We start from the raw sequence: 19,075 nt of genomic DNA, 5'->3' as shown, positions 1-19,075 counted from the left end.
CATTTTTTTAAAGTTCTGTCTTGGGGCCTTGAAGATTAATAAATAATATTGGTAGAGAAACAGAGCGTTTAGTAAAATAGTTTATTCCAACAGAACTGCGAAGAATTGCTTTCTGGTAATTGAAAAACATTTAAAACAAACGTAATATACATTAGGCTCCTATTCGAGGGAATGATAATTTCACAGAAATAAAGCAAAGCAATGGATCACTTTGATCATTTATGAAGCCAAAATATTGAGAAGATTACTATATATATATAGTAATTATTTCAGTCAATTTATCCAGACTGATTATACGACAATATCTACTAAAAAAAATTATTATTTATAATGAGACGTCAAAGCTTAAGGTGATGTAAGTCAATGCACATTAATGAAGCAATATTACAGCTGGTTTATTTCTAACTTTTCTCATGGAATAACGGACAGAAAATACGCCCAAACTGAAACTGTGTGTGTGTGTGTGAGAGAGAGAGAGAGAGAGAGAGAGAGAGAGAGAGAGAGAGAGAGAGAGAGAGAGAGAGAGAGAGAGAGAGAGAGAGAGAAATTTGACAAAATTATGAGTGAGAAACGAAAAATGTTCAACACCAGAATAATCTGAGTCACTCGACAACGATTATTCCTGACACGTGTATGAGCGTGTGTCTGAGAGAGAGAGAGAGAGAGAGAGAGAGAGAGAGAGAGAGAGAGAGAGCGTACAAAAGTGCTCGAGACAGAAATAACTTGGGTCAGGAGGGTGAGAGAAGGGCTTTGTTCGTGTGCAGGGTTACAATATGCTTGAGTTAGGTCAAGAGGGCTCGCGAGTGAAGTGGAACGAGAGAGGATGATAACGGGTCGAGGACCTCCAAACTAACCCACCCACCCACCCACCACCACCTTATTCACCACCCCTACCGAGCACCAACCACCCAATACTCTCTCTCTCTCTCTCTCTCTCTCTCTCTCTCTCTCTCTCTCTCTCTCTCTAACAGACAAGTCTTCATCTGTTCTCATTAGGGCATCCAAAATCAAGGATCTTCATTGGATGTCTCTCTAGACATATGATTGATAAAGTTAATAGATGTAGGAAGTAACCATTACTAAGGTGATTGCCAAGGAAGGCCAGACACCTTGGGCATACAGGCACTGTTATGCTAACTAGACACAAGGTTAGCAGACTCCTGCAATACCAAGTTACTAAATCGGGAAAGGCAACACTATATATATTGTATCAGCCTATAAATAGGGGGGGGGGGTGGGGGGGGGGGAATGGCACACGATTTATAGGTGAATAAATAGGTCAAATATAAATGAAGAAACAGAAAACAGACAATGTTAAGTCAACTGATAAATAAACCTACAAAAATAATTAAGATGTCTTGGTAATACATGCTTGAACATATGGTGACAGAAATATTCTTAGAATATTAAAATTAACTAAAATATTCGTTACCTTTGGTAATCCAACATGTCTCAACAATACTTTCGATTAAAAAGAATCCATATCATAAATAAAAAAAAAAGGCAACTCAAACAAACAAACAAAGTGTTCCTTGAACAGGCCTTACGAAGGCATACGGAATCGATAAAGTCATTAAAGGCAACCTTGAATAACTCCCACTTTACTTTAAAACTTGGGCTAAATTTCTCCAATAATGGTCCTACATTCATTAACTTTGTTCATAAAAAAAAAAAATCAGAGTTATTCTCTCTCTCTCTCTCTCTCTCTCTCTCTCTCTCTCTCTCTCTCTCTCTCTCTCTCTCTCTCTCTCTCATAATTTATATCCAGTCAAACTATCGATCTGTTTGGTGAGTGATAGATTCCATATCTTAAGTACCTCCGAAAGTGAAAAAAGAATACCGAAAGGGAAGGGCAAGGGTATGACAAAACTTGTTTTATTATATGACCTCTCTCTCTCCTCTCTCGTCTCTCTCCTCATTCTCATCTCTCTCTCTCCTCTCCTCTCTCTCTCTCTCTATATATAATTATTATTATATATATTATTAATATTATAATATATATATATATATAATATATATATAATATATATATTTATATATATATATATTTATATATATAGTAATATTTATATATATATAATGATATATATATTATATTATTATATAATATGTTTATATATATATTATATAATATATATTATGTATATTATATATTATACATATATTATAATTATATTATATAAATATATTATATATTATTTATATATATAATATTATAAATAATTATTTATATAAACCATATATCTATATATGTTTCATATATTATATATTATATAATAAATATTATAATATATATCTTATATATATATAGATATAAAATTGTAAAAGAAGGTCAAGACAGCAAAAAGACCTTAATTACTTTACCAAAATTGGGAAGAAGGTACGTTCATGTTATATACTAATATAACAGTTAAGCTGGAGAAAAGCTGGCCCGAGCTGGACGAAGGCAAATTTAACAGTGGCGCTTGATTCCCATCAACTATTGTTACTATGATTTCTTCATTTATGATTCAAAAGAGGAATTCTGTTAGTTGCATAAAATCATCAAAACAAACTTTCAGGAGCGCAAAATTGCATCAAATTATAGTTTCAATCTTGACGTAACGTTTAAGAGTAATTGGTTGAACTGGAAATGCTTTTTTTTTTTTTTTGGTTTTATAACAACTAAAAAAAGTAACTTAAAATTCAGTATTATTAAATGTTATTTAATAACAATAGGGTGGTCTGTCCCCTCACTATATAATAGGACTCCCGATTTCATTTCCTTCTCAATTAAAAAGAAAAAGAAAAAAATATTGATATTTACAGACCTGTACAATCGTGTTACGATAGCCTGCCATCCACTTTTTAGTTTTCTGAAAAGAAAACTATTGTGCCGGCTTTGTCTGTCCGTCTGATTTTTTTTTTCCGCCCTCAGATCTTATACACTACTGAGGCTAGAGGGCTGCAGACTGGTATGTTGATCATCATCCACCTCCAATCATAAAACATACCAAATTGTAGCCTCAGTAGTTTTGATTTTATCTAAGACAAAATTTACCCTTGATTGTGCGTCTGGCAACGATATAGGCCAGGCCACCTCTGGGTCGTGGTTCAAGTTGAATGGGCCGCGACTCATTCAGCATTATACAGAGGCCACCTATCTTCGGTGGCCTTGATTATACGATGTACAGAAAACTCGATTGCGTCGAAGAAACGTCGGGGCATTTTTTTTTTTTTTTTTTTTTTTTTTTTATCACTTGCTTCTACAATGGCGCGTTGCTCTCTCCCGTTCACGCTGGGTCACTTCTCTTGACAAATAAAAGGACCCAGTCATTTTTTAATCTACTTCATGTTCTCGCTTAATATTACAATTATATGAGTCTTACTCACTGGCTCTATTCGGTCCAGTCCCCAATGATCATAGCTTGCAGGGAGGAGTTAATCTTAAACGGACAGATACACTTGTTGAGGGTGTGCCTGCCTCTGTCCCACCTCAGTTATTCAGTGTCTGTGCCTTCTCGCCAGAAGGGAAGGTTCCAACAAAATGTCTTATCGCTTAACTTCTATTTTTTCAATTTAGGAACTTTTTATCAAACTACAGAATGTCATAATAATAAATAATAATAATAATAATAATAATAATAATAATAATAATAATAATAATAATAATAATAATAATAATAATAATGTTAAAAAATATCCACAATTATATATTAAAAATATATTTCTATGTAAAAATTTTTAATGTATAATTGTGGATATTTTTTAACAATTTGTTTTCACGAAACTGTTAATTTCTTAACAATAATAATAATGTTCTAAGGAGTCCAAAAAAATAGAATAAAAATGTTAAAAGTTCGTGTATAATTTAAAAATACGTTATAAAACTTTCGAACCCTTCCCTGGTTCATCTTGGACTAAAGATGAACCAAGAGAAGGGCTCGAAAGCCTTTAAATAAGTATTTTTGTATCATACACGAGCTCTAACATTTTTTCTTATTATTATGGACTCCTTAGAACGTTATATATTTGTACTCTCATGATAGTTTTTTTTCCAAATAATAATAATAATAATAATAATAATAATAATAATAATAATAATAATAATAATAATAATAATAATAATAATAATAATAATAATCCCACGAATAGCAGAACAACTCCAGCATTGTATCACAGATCACCATACGCCCAAATGGATGACCACAGGAAGGACATCCTTAGTACAAAAAGACAAGAGTAAGGGAAATATAGCCAGTAACTACAAGCTTATCACCTGCCTACCAATAATGTGGAAGTTACTAACAAGTATCTTCAGTGAAAGGCTATACAACTACCTAGAGGAGACAAACACCATCCCCCACCAACAGAAAGGCTGCAGAAGGAAGTGTAGGGGCACAAAAGACCAGCTCCTGATGGACAAAATGGTAATGAAGAACAGTAGGAGAAGGAAAACCAACCTAAACATGGCATGGATTGACTATAAGAAAGCCTTCGACATGATACCATAACATGGCTAATAGATTGCCTGAAAATAAATGAGGCAGAGGAAAACATCCATCAGCTTCCTCAAAAATACAATGCGCAACTGGAATACAATATTTACAAGTTCTGGAATAACACTAGCAGAGGTTAATATCAGGAGAGGGATCTTCCAGAGCGACTCACTGTCCCCACTACTCTTCGTAGTAGCCATGATTCCCATGACAAAAGTAGTGCAGAAGATGGATACTGGGTACCAACTCATGAAAAGAGGCAACAGACTTAACCATCTGATGTTCATGGACGACATCAAGCTGTATGGTAAGAGCATCAAGGAAATAGATACCCTAATCCAGACTGTAAGGATTGTATCTGGGGACATCAGGATGGAGTTTGGAATAGAAAAATGTGCCTTAGTCAACATACAAAAGGGCAAAGTAACATGGACTGAAGGGATAAAGCTACCAGATGGGAGCAACATCAAACACATAGATGAGACGGGATACAAATACCTGTGAATAATGGAAGGAGGGGATATAAAACATCAAGAGATGAAGGGCACGATCAGGAAAGAATATATGCAGAGACTCAAGGCGACACTCAAGTCAAAACTCAACGCCGGAAATATGATAAAAGCCATAAACACATGGGCAGTGCCAGAGATCAGATACAGCGCAGGAATAGTGGAATGGACGAGGCAGAACTCCGCAGCATAGACCAGAAAACTAGGAAACATATGGCAATACACAAAGCACTACACCCAAGAGTAAATACGGTCAGACTATACATAACACGAAAGAAAGGAGGGAGAGGACTACTAAGTATAGAGGACTGCGTCAACATCGAGAACAGAGCACTGGGGCAATATCTGAAAACCAGTGAAGGCGAGTGGCTCAAGAGTGCATGGGAAGAAGGACTGATAAAAGTAGACGAAGACCCACAAATATACAGAGACAGGACAATGACAAACAGAACAGAGGACTGGCACAACAAACCAATGCACGGACAATACATGAAACAGACTGAAGAACTAGCCAGCGATGACACATGGCAATGGCTACAGAGGGGAGAGCTCAAGAAGGAAACTGAAGGAATGATAACAGCGGCACAAGATCAGCCCCTAAGAACTAGATATGTTCAAAGAACGATAGATGGAAATAACATCTTTCCCATATGCAGGAAGTGCAATACGAAAAATGAAACCATAAATCACATAGCAAGCGAATGTCCGGCACTTGCACAGAACCAGTACAAAAAGAGGCATGATTCAGTGGCAAAAGCCCTCCACTGGAGCCTGTGCAATAAACATCAGCTACCTTGCAGTAATAAGGGGTACGAGCACCAACCTGAGCGAGTGATAGAAAACGATCAGGCAAAGATCCTCTGGGACTATGGTATCAGAACAGATAAGGTGATACGAGCAAATAGACCAATAAGTATCAAGACATGAAAATAGAAATAAGAAGGATATGGGATATTCCAGTGGAAATTGTACCCATAATCATAGGAACACTAGGAACGATCCCAAGATCCCTGAAAAGGAATCTGGAAAAACTAGAGGCTGAAGTAGCTCCAGGACTCATGCAGAAGAGTGTGATCCTAGAAACGGCGCACATAGTAAGAAAAGTGATGGACTCCTAAGGAGGCAGGACGCAACCCGGAACCCCACACTGTAAATACCACCCACTCGAATTGGAGGACTGATAGACCAAAAAAAAATTAATAATAATAATAATAATAATAATAATAATAATAATAATAATAATAATAATAAAAATGTTAAGAAATTCACAGTCATGAAAAGCAGTTAGATAATAAAAATCACAACCTTCAGTATTCACGAGAAAGAACGCTACGGAGGAAGACCGATCAGCTGTTCGAACGTCTTCGTCCTTATCTTTTACAAATGAAGTTTTTTATATAATAATCCAAACCTTTACAAACAAATTGCGTTATTTGCCAAAGAGGACAGCAAAGATTTTCAGTGTTCGAAATTATTTGTTTTTAACTTTTACAAAATAATTTATTTAAATAATGACGAATCTTTACTATACAACACTGCGAATTTCTTAGCAATGATAATAATAATAATGTTCTTTAAGATTCACAATAATAATTTTATAATGATGGCAGCCGTAGTAAAACTTTATAAAACTACTACTGCTACCATCAGCATATTATTGTTTGACCTTAAAAGAAACATGACATGTGCCCTCGTAATTGAGATTTTTACCCAATAATAATAATAATAATAATAATAATAATAATAATAATAATAATAATAATAATAATAATAACTATTTTATTACATTATTACTAATACGCTATTGTCTGTGCAGGAGCGCGAGAGGCAGCAAGAAGAGCCTAAGATCACCGCCTGTCCAGCGCCAGAGGTGCGTCCAGTTGGAAGGGGGAGAGGGCGACGACGAGGGGGCGGGGGGTAGGCCTCCCCGCCCGGTCAATCAATCCTCCGAACACAGAGTCGATCCCAGGGACATTGTCCTCGAGGTAAGGGAAAGAGAGAGAGAGAGTGAGTAATATTACTTGGTATAATACGACAGAGAATGAGAAAGGGAGAGGATTACTTTGCAGAGAGAGAGAGAAGAGAAAAGGGATTGACGAGAGAGAGGAGAGAGAGCGAGATTAGTTGCAGAGAGAGAGAGAGAGCTGTCAAAGAGTTGAGAGTAGTTTATTGCCTAACTCTCCTTTTTATCACGTCGAGTATACATACAACAATGTAAGTTCCTCTGTATTTATAAATGTGACTTAAATGAGTCCCTTTAAAATAAAATTATATATTTCTAAGAGAATTCAAAATTATTGTAAATGTCGTAACAAAAAAAGTTTCCATGATATTTTATATAAGAATGATGGAAAGTCACTAAAAACTAACCATTAAAAGATTTGGCTTAATGTGAGTTCTTAAAACTATAAAGATAGATAGATAGATGTCGTCTAAACAAAATACCACTACTTGATTTTCAAGGTCGAACCAATCCGTGTGACGACGAGCACGCCCTCGCCGGAAGTCCCACTCGTCGTGGTAGCGACGGCAGAGGGCGGCACTCGTACCCACGCCCTCCACAGGCTACGGGGCAGGTCGAGCCACCAGCCCAGCTACACCCACACTGCCTCTTCCGGGGATCCTCTGCCCAAGACCCACACATATCACAAGTACGCCAGCGCCAGCTTCGACCTCGCCAAGTCGAACAGACACGAGGGAGCTCGAGCAGCCTTCCACACCTCTCGGAGCAGCTTCGAGGGCGACCGTCGACTCTCCCTGAGTGCCAGCGGTGGCGGCGGCGGCGGCGGCGGACGAGGGCCATGTGAGAGCATCGGCTTGACCCCTCCCACCTTCGACAAGAGTCCGGGGTCGGCGCGGCACCTTCCATCCATGGAGGGAGGGTCGCGCCCTTGCAGCAGCGGAAGCAACAGCGAACGGACCGTAGAAGGTCTCCCGAGGAGTGGCTTCCGAAGAAGTCGGAGTGAGAGGGTCGGAGGGTCGCCCGCCAGCGTCTCTCCCGCTCGGAGCGAGTCGCTCAGGGTCAGCAGGACCAGGTCGCACCACCAGGATGTGGAGATGACTGAACTGTGCTCCCCCAGAAGACTAAGTCCGTACGACGACTACAGACACGATGCTCTCGCAAGGTGAGGAGGTCACCTTTCTCTCTCTTCGGTCGGTTAAAATCAAGGTCCTCATTCCCCTTATGTTTCAGAGATGAATAATACGGTTAGGTGCTCCTTGAGTAACAACTATTGTCTTAAATGTCTGAAAGCGACCAGTTCAATCAGTTCGTCTTTTATTCTGGTTATTCTTATTTTTGTGCTGTATGCTGAATACAGAGTGACTAACAGATATTTTTGGAAGAATAAATGTTTTAGGTTTTGGAGAAACCTCAATGGGGCAAATGATGCCGACAGCACTGTGATCCTCATAAAGTCATGGGGGAAGAGAGGTGTATATCTCTAAGAAAAGCTAACGTAACCTAATTTATGGCCAATAAGAAATCCTAGGACTTTCTCGTTTTAATTTCTGCCTTAAGAATTAATACAATTAGGTGCAAATTTTGTTATGGAATTTTTAACCAAATATCAACCACCTTTGACACTTTTACCGCAACACTATAGCAAATATTTAGGAAAAATATTTCACAAATCCTTAAAAAAATCGTAAAATGTAGTCAAAGTTTTAACAGTGTTGCTTTCAGAATACACAAAAGATTTAATGCACAACTCTGTCAGTTCTGTTTACAAACTAACAGAAGCAAAAACATGTATGTAAGGCATCACTCCTTTTGTCTCAAACGCAACGAGTAACGACATCAAACCCCTTCCAGCAGCCGCATCAGTCCGGACACCAGTCCGACGACAATCCCCAGCGGAGGAGAGGCCACGACGGTGCTCTCGACGTCGGCGAGATACACCTCCTGGCGCTCCGTCAGCGCCAGCAACAGGAGGCAGTCGTCGCTGGAAAGCGGCGAGCTGGAGGACCTCATGGAAAACCGGAGAAACGTCGAGCAGAGGCGTCTGCGCCTCCAGGCGGACTCCACGACGCCTTCGGACGAGGACGAGGAGCCCAGAAGCAAGATCAGATACAATGACATGGGATCCTTGGAACAGGTAACCCTACGAGTCCTTCGCTTCCCCCCCATCCCCTTTTTCTCTTTTGCTAATGATAATTTTAGTTTATGTTTTGCCGTTCCGCCGAAAGTGATCGGATTTCTGAACCGTTTTATCTGTTCTATAGATCGATAAATTGAATTTATGCCACAGAACAGTATATAAACTTCCTGTCACAACTTATTCTATTAAATAGGAAGCTATAAGCATTCCTCTTACAACATTTTCTATTCACTGACAATAAATAAGTAGATATTTCTGTTAAAAGATTTTCTGTTCTGTGGACATTTCTGTTTGTGGCTTTTTTTTTGTTCCTCTGGAGGAGTTGGATATGTTATCTAAATATTTTATTGTTTTATAGAAATTATTGGACATTTCACAGGAATTATTTTTTTTATTCTATTGTATTACTGTATGTAATTCAAGGGTAAACAAATTTAGTCTTCATCGATAACACATGAAGAATGAAATAAGAATTTATTGTCATCAACACAAAATTACTTAAAATTACTAGCATGAATCACAGTTTAACTGGCATCAGCTATTAACATCATTAATAGACAGGAGGTCTTGAAAGTACTTATTGTTTTAACTACTGATATGCGTAAATCTTAAGATATTATAATCACAGATATAAAAATTTTGGAGGTGCTTGTAGTTGGTAATAGTCACAAACAAAATTTCTGAAGCAAATACTGACACTTTTGAGACTTGCATGTTATCTGTCACGATGTATTCATAAATGAGACGTATGGATAAAATATTCAATTTCATTTTTTTTTTTTTTTTTACAAACTGTTCTTTACATCACTCCCCTGGTTTGCAAATCACTTTACTGTTAAGCAGAGCTTTTAATGCTGGTTCAGTCTTTTCTTCTTCTTCTTCTTCTTCTTCTTCCTCTTCTTCTTCTTTCCATTTGGCACTTAGTCACACTATACGCACTACTGCTTCTTGTTGCCTTAATGACTGTCGCTGACCGGAGCAATTTCAACGTTCCTAGCTGACTGCTTATACTCTTCTTACTCAAACAGCTATAATTAGAGTGGTAATGGCGATGCTAGCTTGTGTCTTTTCCCAAGTGACTGAGTGATGCGAGGCTGGTGCTCATGATGAACATTTTCAATGCGAGTTATCATTGAATACTCAGAGCATAGAGGTAAACTACAGATCAAAGCAAGGAAGGAGGTGAAAACATTAGAAGTAACAATTATTATAATGATAATAATTAAAAAATCCTCATAGTAGCACGAGTCTTCAAATGGAGAAACAAATCCACAGTTATGTAAATGTACATACATTTAAATTTAAAACTTTAAGGATACGTTTCGGTAATCTGTTCGGTTCCCCTTATCAATCTATATATGTACATTTACATAACTGTGGATTTGTTTCTCCAATAATAATAATAATAATAATAATAATAATAATAATAATAATAATAATAATAATAATAATAATAATAATAATAATAATAATAATAATTAGACCATATCTGTAATCTGTAACTCACAACATACAGAAAGCACCGTCGATATCAAGAATATTTTCTTTGATGTGTGACACATTAATGAGTATACATTTATGACAACTATAAGTATATACAGAGTTCTCTCAAGTAAACAGCGTTATACAGCCCATGTTATTAATTCCAGACTGTTCCCCATGATTCCCGTAACTTTGCCTCCTGGCATAAAAAGGGGCCAATCGTTTCCGGGGCCTATATATAAATCCTAACCCCTTCTTTCGTTAGTGTTTCTATACAATTTTGTTCGATATGGGCAGGCAATTATTTCTTAACGTCGGCCTATCACGCAAACTATCACGCAAATTTATATGTTAATAGAAACTATATCACAAAAACAACCACTACGGGATAATAATATAAAGTGTAGACATGAAGACGGTGTTAATCAGGGACTAATTCATCTCCAAGAAGCTTGGAAAAACGATAGATACCATCCTCATGCGGTCTATCAAAAAGGACAGCCTCCCAGACTCCAACGGTGGGACATTAAAAATATATAGCTTACAGTCCAAGTAACAATGAGCAGAGTAGACTTCTGAGAAAAATTCCATATTAATTCAATCAAGACATCTGAAATTTTACTGTCATCCATTAAAAGCGATGTAAGAAACAATAATCACATTTAGTAGAACATGAAACCCTTAATAGAGAAAGCGAAAAAAAAAATCCAATCCTTGAGTAACCCCAAACAAAACAAGGCACTTTAACAAATGACAAAAACATCAGCAAAACTAAGCCATCATCCTGGCTTCACAAACATGAATGTAGAAAGTCAAAGTGAGTTGTTAATGTAGTCAGTATTTGTAAAAACCAAATGCAACCGGCTGACAGGAGATATTTTGGCAGGTCAATGAAGAAATGGCCGACTTGTTGGATGATTCCAGCGTAGCTTCGTCGGATAATCATGAGAAAATTAAGGTAAACTATTTAAGGAAATCTTAACCGTTGTAGATTTGTGTTCAGAGTAGATACGGTAAACATTTCTGTAGGAATAGCAATGTAAATATTTTCCTCCGTTTATTGAATAATTACCTTGAACAGTACTAAAGATGATAATATTTTTGCTGTAGCTCTAGGTTTTGGTACATCTATCACTGTCGTGTGATGGTGCAGTTTTACCTAGAATAGTTTCCATGGTCTTGTTTGGTTTTTAGGTTCTAGTTCATTCCTCTAGATACTATCATCGTTAAAAATCATTACCATTTTCGTCAACGTTGTTTCCTTTTTAACATTTCCATAGCTGCAAGCAATACCCTACCAAGCGTAGTCAAGTTTTGTTTATCTTGTTTTAGCTGTTAATGTCCCGCTTTGTTTCAAACGTTGCCAAGTGCGAATCAACTCTGTCAATCCCCTAACTATACTCTGTTTTTTCCATCTGTCCACCCGCCTGTGGTGCTCACGCATGGTAACACTGCGTCCCGGACTTTAAATAGTTACGCTATGTGTAAGTTTTAGGTAAATAAAAGGATATCTGGGTGTACATTTGCAACTGAAACTTATTTTAATAATTTACTGTACGCGAATTACACCGTTAATATTCGATTAAAACACTTTTCAGTTTCAAATGTACACTCAGATATCATTTTATTTACCTAAAACTTACACATAGCGTAACTATTTAAAGCCCGGGACGCAGTGTTACCATGCACGAGTACCATAGGCGGATGGACAGATGGAAAAAAAAAACAGAGTATAGTTTCCCTAGTCAAGTTTGTATACCAGCAATTCCACATAATGTTGTCTGGCATTTCTGCATGAAGGTTTGTGCGTCTGTACTTCACATAAAAGTAGCGTTCATTGACATGACTCTCAAGGGCAGTCACTTAGAATAACCTTATCCCTTCCAGGTTCAGTGTCGCGCTTTGTGGCAACTCAGAGCCACCTTCGAGGAAGAAGACCCGGATGAGCCTGACTCGGACTCCGGCAGAATGGAAATTCTAAGTTCCCCAGAACACCACTCTCCAGGTTAGATTAATAATACTGAATGATTTACGATCTCACAATCACGCAAAAATACCCATAGTAGCATTGGTCTTAAAATGGAGAAACAAATCCACAGTTACAGTATATGTTCATATAATTAACGATAAAGCTGTACAGATTCCCGAAAGCTATCTGTACAGTTTTATCGTTAAATATATGTGCAAATACACAACTGTGGTTTTGTTTCTCAAATAAATCCATTATCTGACCGATATTATTAAAATGAGCCAATTTTATCTCATATTGTAGATTCGTAGCACTGTGACTCTCATGGCTGTATATAAAAATATTTTCACTTTCTACAAAATGCACCCGACTAATTACCCTCAACTTCATGCAAAAATTAAGATTAGTTTCCTCGAGAAAGCATTAAATCAATAAAAATGGATTTAACTATGCTGTTAAATACGTAGCACAGCCGTCCCACAGATACGATACAAAACTTGATAAATTCAGAAATACACAAGAACAAGAGTGTTCTTTGGTCCTCTCACCATTCCCCTCTTTCAGACCAAGAAAACCTGACAAGCGCCACCAGCCACACAACCTCCTTCGAGAGCAACACGGACGCTATCGTAGCAGGAGAGCCAGGGGGAGCCGAGCCTTCAGCCAGCGAAGGACTCCCCGAAGGAGACGACACCGAACCTGAGAGGAGTAACGAGGACCTGGGTGTCACTCATCCCCCAATCACCCTTCCTTCCTCAGAGGCGAGACGTACCTCTTACAGAGCCATTCTCGCCAACAGGTTGAAGGTAAATTTGTCCTTTTTCTTCTTCTTCCTTTTTGAGAAAACCGGCGCTTCCGGTGCTGGCAAACCAATGCCCTTATTCTAGACAAGGCTTGACGAAACAAACAGAATAAGCTGAGTGGAAGGAAAAAGGACAGGGGGCGTAAACCCAAAAGGAGTCATCAAACATGTTACCAACTTCTCTGATTTTTCATTAAAAAATTTTTTTGAAGGTTGACCAAAACCTTGGAAAATTAAAACCGAAACGAGGAATACATTTTCAGAAGGAAGCACTCCTTTCCAGTTTAAATATATAGACATCTAAAGAAGAAGAAAACATAAAATTTAAGTGTCTTCCAGAAGAGGACATCGACTCTCATCTTCTCGTGAATGTTAAAAGATATATTTTACTTCTTCCTTCTCTCATTATATTAATTGGTGACCCTTCTCTTCATAATTCAAATTACAAAAAGTCTGAAGAGGAGATTGGGGAGGAGTTTAGTGAAACTGACTTATCCAATCGTAATCTTAACATAATGATCATCACCAAAAATTAACTTATTTTCTCTGTATATTGCTGAAGCTTGAGAGGTTTAAATCTAAAATCTTTCAAGTATAGGACATTTCATTTAAAAAAAAGGCTAATAATTTACCGAAGTTGGGCGGATATAAAGGTTTAAATTGTAAAATATCTTGTAAAAACTACCATAGCATTACCATAAAATTGATGCTTCTTGAAGGAAAAACATTTGCGAAAAATTTCATCCAGATATTACTGTTTATTATTAGCGTCCTTAATTTGGCGTTCCAATCAGTACGTTAAAAAGCAAAGATTCTTTAAAATTATGCATGAAATCGCAAGAAGCCTTAAGCCAGCTTGTCATTCATGCGCCCCACTAACTTCCTCCAACCACCGTCAGTACCTGAGACCTTTCCTTTGAGACAATCAATAGACAGTCTTACCAAAGTAGCCGTTGGTCCTACTGTTAGAACCATCAGCCAATTCATGACGACATTAGATATACTTCTACAAAGTGAACCAGGGACTGATATATCATGACACCTCTCTCTTAAAAGTCTCCGGAAAGAGACAACCGCATCCCCCTCACCCCACCCAACACCGAACAACGGTCGCTAGTCTTTAATCACACACGGGGGGGGGGGGAAACAAAAACCACCGTTTTTTTTAATTTAATTTTTTTTTTTATTTTTTTTTTTTATTAGAACACGTTCTTATTTGGTAACGCTTTCGAATATAGACGATCCTAAGGTCGAAGTTAAGTTCGTGTTCTTATTTTCTTTAATCTCCTTTAATAGAAAACCATTCGAGTATAGCACGAAGACTCATAATTTGCATTTGATACTTAAAATAGATTACTATTTACTGGCAAACTAGTACAAAGGCATTGTTGACTAATATGCAAATATGTTGGAATAAACTGTTTTATTGTTGGTTTATTTGTCTCGCTGCTTTTGATGATGAATGTAGTTAATGCATCACTGAAGACTAAAGTAAAATGATATCATGTCACTACAATTTAAAGCACCGATAACAAGTGAAACAATAACAATCGCTTCAATTATCACCTGAAATGTTGCTGTTTGCTGATTATCTGGCGAAACATGGATATCAATCGGGAAAAGGTGCAGCCTATACCTGCTAAACAGAAAGTAACGTTCACCGAATATGTAAACTTTCTCTGGGAGTATAAAACCGAATTTAAAAAGATTGATTCAGGAAATCAATGGCTTCACCTTCACTGGTTTATTCGTTCATAAATTATGAAGGCGATATTCAATAAAACCCTCATTAAAACATTGAGTTCAAAACAGGAAGGCCTCTTGAATTATGGGAAATGAATGCCCACTCGGTCAATATAAATCAGCCTAAAGAATTATATAATTGTTTTAAACCAAATTAAACATTTGATTTTCCGAACAATAAACTTCCACCACTACCGGGACTGTAAATGTCAAGGATATTAAGTTCACCGATACTTTTCAAAACATTTACGCTATTGGCCTTTATGCAGGTTTGGAATACGACTAAGTTAGTATTTAAGCAACAGGATATCAAGTAATTTATGAAGATCAAGTTCGATTCCACGCTCTGCCAACTTGGAACCAGAGGAATTTGTTTCTGGTGATTAGAAATCAATTTCTCGATATAATGTGGTTCAGACTCCAAAATAAGCTGTAGGGCCCGTTGCTAGGTAACCAATTGGTTCCTAACCCCGTAAAAATACCTAATGCTTCGGGCCAGCCCTAGGAGAGCTGTTAATCAGCTCAGTGGTCTGGTTACACTAAGATATACTTAACTTTTGAAGATCAAGTTAAATCTTCTTATTAAATGAAGGTCTGTTAGTCAAATGAAGGGGCCTCAACTGCTATATTACTCTATACCCGTCATTTCTGATGTGCCACTAAAACTCAGTATCGCATATTTCGAGTAATGATACTATACTCCTTGCATTTTTAATACATATTTATGTTTAATTTATTAATTTAGTTTTTTAACAAGTAAGATTTCTTCTTACACTTCTTCCTAATGACACCTTATATTCTTTGGAATTCCGAGTCAATGGCCCCTTTGGTGGGACTGTTCCCTATGAATAGATTTCATCTCCTGAATAAGAATATAAATAAACAACTATCTGAAAATGACTTCTATTTATTTCATAGGCATGCAATGAAAGCGTTCCTTCCTTTTACAGCAGATCGACGCCGGTCCTCGCCCCCCTCTGTCTTCTGAGAACAGCTTCGACTCGGTCGACACCGAGTGTTCCTCGACCACAGACCTGAGCAGAGCCGAAGTGCTCACCACCAGCTTCGACTCGACCACCGACTGCCCGACGGACTCCACGAGCGACACCCACTCGCACCGGCTGCAGCAGATGAAAGCCGACAGCGGCTACAGAAGCCTCGAGGCGAACAACGGCAGGGCGCCGAAGCTGAGCAAGAAGCAGATCCACTTCATGGAGGAGAGCCTGGAAGTGTCGGAGAGCATGGTGGAGAGGGACCGCAGTCGGGAGAGGCCCACCAACCTCTGCGGGTCGCACGAACTTCTCGACCCTTCTGTCGACCCGCAAAGCAAAAGAGAGCGGCTCCGGAAAAGCGTCGCTCAGTTCGAGAGGCGCAGCAGTAAAAGTCTGCCGAAAAAGCGGAGAGAAGCTCTGCGGGAAAGGCAGGCTTCTCTGGACACTGCTCTTAGTGCCGGTCTTAGTAGTACTCTAGTCGGGGTCGGGTGTTCGCTGGAAGGGGATGCCACGCCCTCCGACGAAATCAGCGGCAAGCGATCCGTGCTCGCCAGGTTCCTCCGCACGCACAGGTACCCGGCGGCCCACTACAGGCTCCTCCAAAGAGATTACTCCATCGACGAGAAATCTGACCGGCTGTTCAAAGAATTCAGCCGAACGGAAGTCCCTCAGGAGTGGGAGCCCCCGACGCGACGAGGGACGCGACTGTACACGGGAAGGCGCCTCCACAGGCACCTGGATGCCGAGGGATCCCCTCGCTCGCATCGCCGGAAGCTCTCTCCTCAGGACTCCATCGAGGAGGAGGATCAGGTTGCCGCGGCTCTGTGGGATAGTGAGATTTCGAGGCCCGAGTCTCTTGCAGACTCCATAGGGCTGCCGGAGGAGACTGAGTGACTGCATCAAACAGACTCATACTCATAGTTCATATGAATATATACATATATACATATATATACTTGTAAGCTAAGGTGAACCCCCTTTTATTATGAAAAGGAAAACACATTACTTTAGAATTTTTTCATTCAAAACCTTACAGCCATTTAACATTAAAAGTAATATGTACATTCTAGAGAACTCCAGCATTTCTATGGTTGTGAATGAACGCCATGCGGTTTCTAATCCCAAGAAAATCATTGAGATAATGAAGTGATGAATTCGCAAAGATGGACTGAAATTCTTTCTATTTGAGGAAAAAAATAAAAGATAAAAACGCATATCTTTCCCTATTAATCTCGTCGACTAGTCTGTTATTAGCTTTTCATCTTCTTGGAATCGTAAATAAAAAGAAAAGTGTTCAAATTAGAATTGACTTCGTGAGCTACATCCGGCAGTGTGCATGTCTATCAACTATATAGAAAACAAACGCACAAATGTCCCACTCCTGGGAATATGTAGGCATTGCTCCATCATCCATCTCACAGAAAACAGGAAGGAAACGCCATAAAGAACATAGGATTAACCTCAACAGTGTCTGAGAACTCAGTTTCTGAACCCACGGGCACTCGGGGAAAAAGAGATTTATGTGGCCAACTGGATGTTCATCCACAAATGAAAATCCAAAAACTTCTTCGTTTTTTTTAGAGGCAATCAAAGCTAAACATGAAAAAGTGCAAAACTCAGTGCCAGTTTGAAGTGTTTTGACATTTCCAAATCGAGAAAGGAAGGTATTCCACACGAAGGTCCCAAGTTTGAGTTTTTTCGTTTCGGGTCTGATTTCTGTGTATCGTTGAGAGGAAAACTGTGCTGATGGGATGAATAGAAACTGAGAGACATGACCAAGAAGTGAAATTCTCAAGTGCTCTGCAATACATATTTTGTGATCCGTTATAGAGTTAAGAGTCTTCTGAGAGTGAGTGAATTTTTTCAGGCAAAACCAATGAACATAGATTTAGGTGACAACTCAAAAGTCGAGAGTCGAGGCAGGTTTGATAAGCAAATTCGGGGTGAATCCTCTCACCAGAGATTTAAATCCTTATACTTAGATATACTAACAAACTCATACCTTAATGCCAAAATGTACTATCTACAAATCCCTTAAATAATGTACTCATTCCTTAGACTAAACTTCAAAGGTTTTGTTATGGTCATTGCTGTCAAGATGTAACTTCCTTACTTAGAATTTGTTTAACAAATGGAGCCTCGGAAAATTGATAACAATGATGTCTTGATTGAAGTATTCAGAAGTTCTTTCAAATTTCCACGATGGAAGATAATAATATTGAGAGGGTGAAAGGTCGTTTTAAGTTAGTGGCTGGACAGTATTAAGTAAGCATTCGCAAGTTCAGGCCTGAAGCAAAAGCAAGCAAAGAAGACAGTATTAAAGGATGTCAGAGAAACTGGACGGTCGAGTAAGGTATGAAAATGCAATGAAGAAATTATTAGTACTGCAGTTCCTATTGTCATTTATTTTCAATATAAAAAATAAGTAAAACTTTAATCTATTTCCTTGTAGTGAAAATTATTTTGCCAATTTGGAATCCTATCATGAAAGTTTTCATTTTTATGGAAAAAATTATTCCATAAATTTTCTAAAATGACTGTTATAGGAGGAGAATGAATGAACTACCAATATTTGAAAAAGAAGAACGAATATCAATCCTAGTTTTTTACAGGACTTCCAATGACTTTCCAACTTAATTTTCACGAAGGGCTACACGAAACAACCAATTCAACATTCATTAACGGTGAACGGATGCCCAATACGTTTACCACTAAATTCCGAGTTACATTTTCATGCCATATGAATGAATGACTTCTCGTGAATTCTTATTCGACCTCTACAACCTAAGGACCTTGAATCTGGACATCATTGCTTATCTGGTCAAGACAAAACAAGTGTGTTGAGTCAAGATGAACTTACTAGTCAAGCAGCCTGATGGTTTTACTACACGTTAGAAGTTGTATTCATTATACATCTCCCCCCCCCCCCCCCCCCCCCTAATTCCCCACACCTCCACCGAAGACTGTATCTTTCTGTATCCTGCGATACATAGACGGTAC

At 38.3% G+C, this 19,075-nt stretch overlaps 1 protein-coding gene across 4 annotated transcripts in view; it reads left to right on the top strand.

Annotated features, from left to right (window-relative positions):
* The window catches only part of LOC135203138 (uncharacterized), a 185,407-nt gene extending 167,711 nt beyond the window's left edge, over window positions 1-17,696 (top strand). For 2 of the 4 annotated variants that reach the window (XM_064232802.1, XM_064232803.1), the window contains exons 5-11: window positions 6,804-6,972; window positions 7,451-8,112; window positions 8,802-9,084; window positions 11,456-11,527; window positions 12,457-12,574; window positions 13,103-13,344; window positions 16,034-17,696. In XM_064232802.1, the coding sequence (XP_064088872.1) occupies window positions 6,804-6,972; window positions 7,451-8,112; window positions 8,802-9,084; window positions 11,456-11,527; window positions 12,457-12,574; window positions 13,103-13,344; window positions 16,034-16,969 (2,482 nt within the window). In that variant the 3' untranslated portion in view covers window positions 16,970-17,696. The remainder of the gene's footprint in view (window positions 1-6,803; window positions 6,973-7,450; window positions 8,113-8,801; window positions 9,085-11,455; window positions 11,528-12,456; window positions 12,575-13,102; window positions 13,345-16,033) is intronic. The other 2 variants (XM_064232804.1, XM_064232805.1) reach the window with 2 other exon arrangements.
* The last annotated feature ends 1,379 nt before the right edge of the window (window positions 17,697-19,075 follow it).

The sequence above is a fragment of the Macrobrachium nipponense genome, chromosome 33, assembly GCF_015104395.2.
Source record: "Macrobrachium nipponense isolate FS-2020 chromosome 33, ASM1510439v2, whole genome shotgun sequence".
NCBI classification, from domain to species: domain Eukaryota; kingdom Metazoa; phylum Arthropoda; class Malacostraca; order Decapoda; family Palaemonidae; genus Macrobrachium; species Macrobrachium nipponense.
The sequence above is the reverse complement of the archived record's forward strand: the minus strand, read 5'-3'. Positions and strand labels throughout refer to the sequence as shown.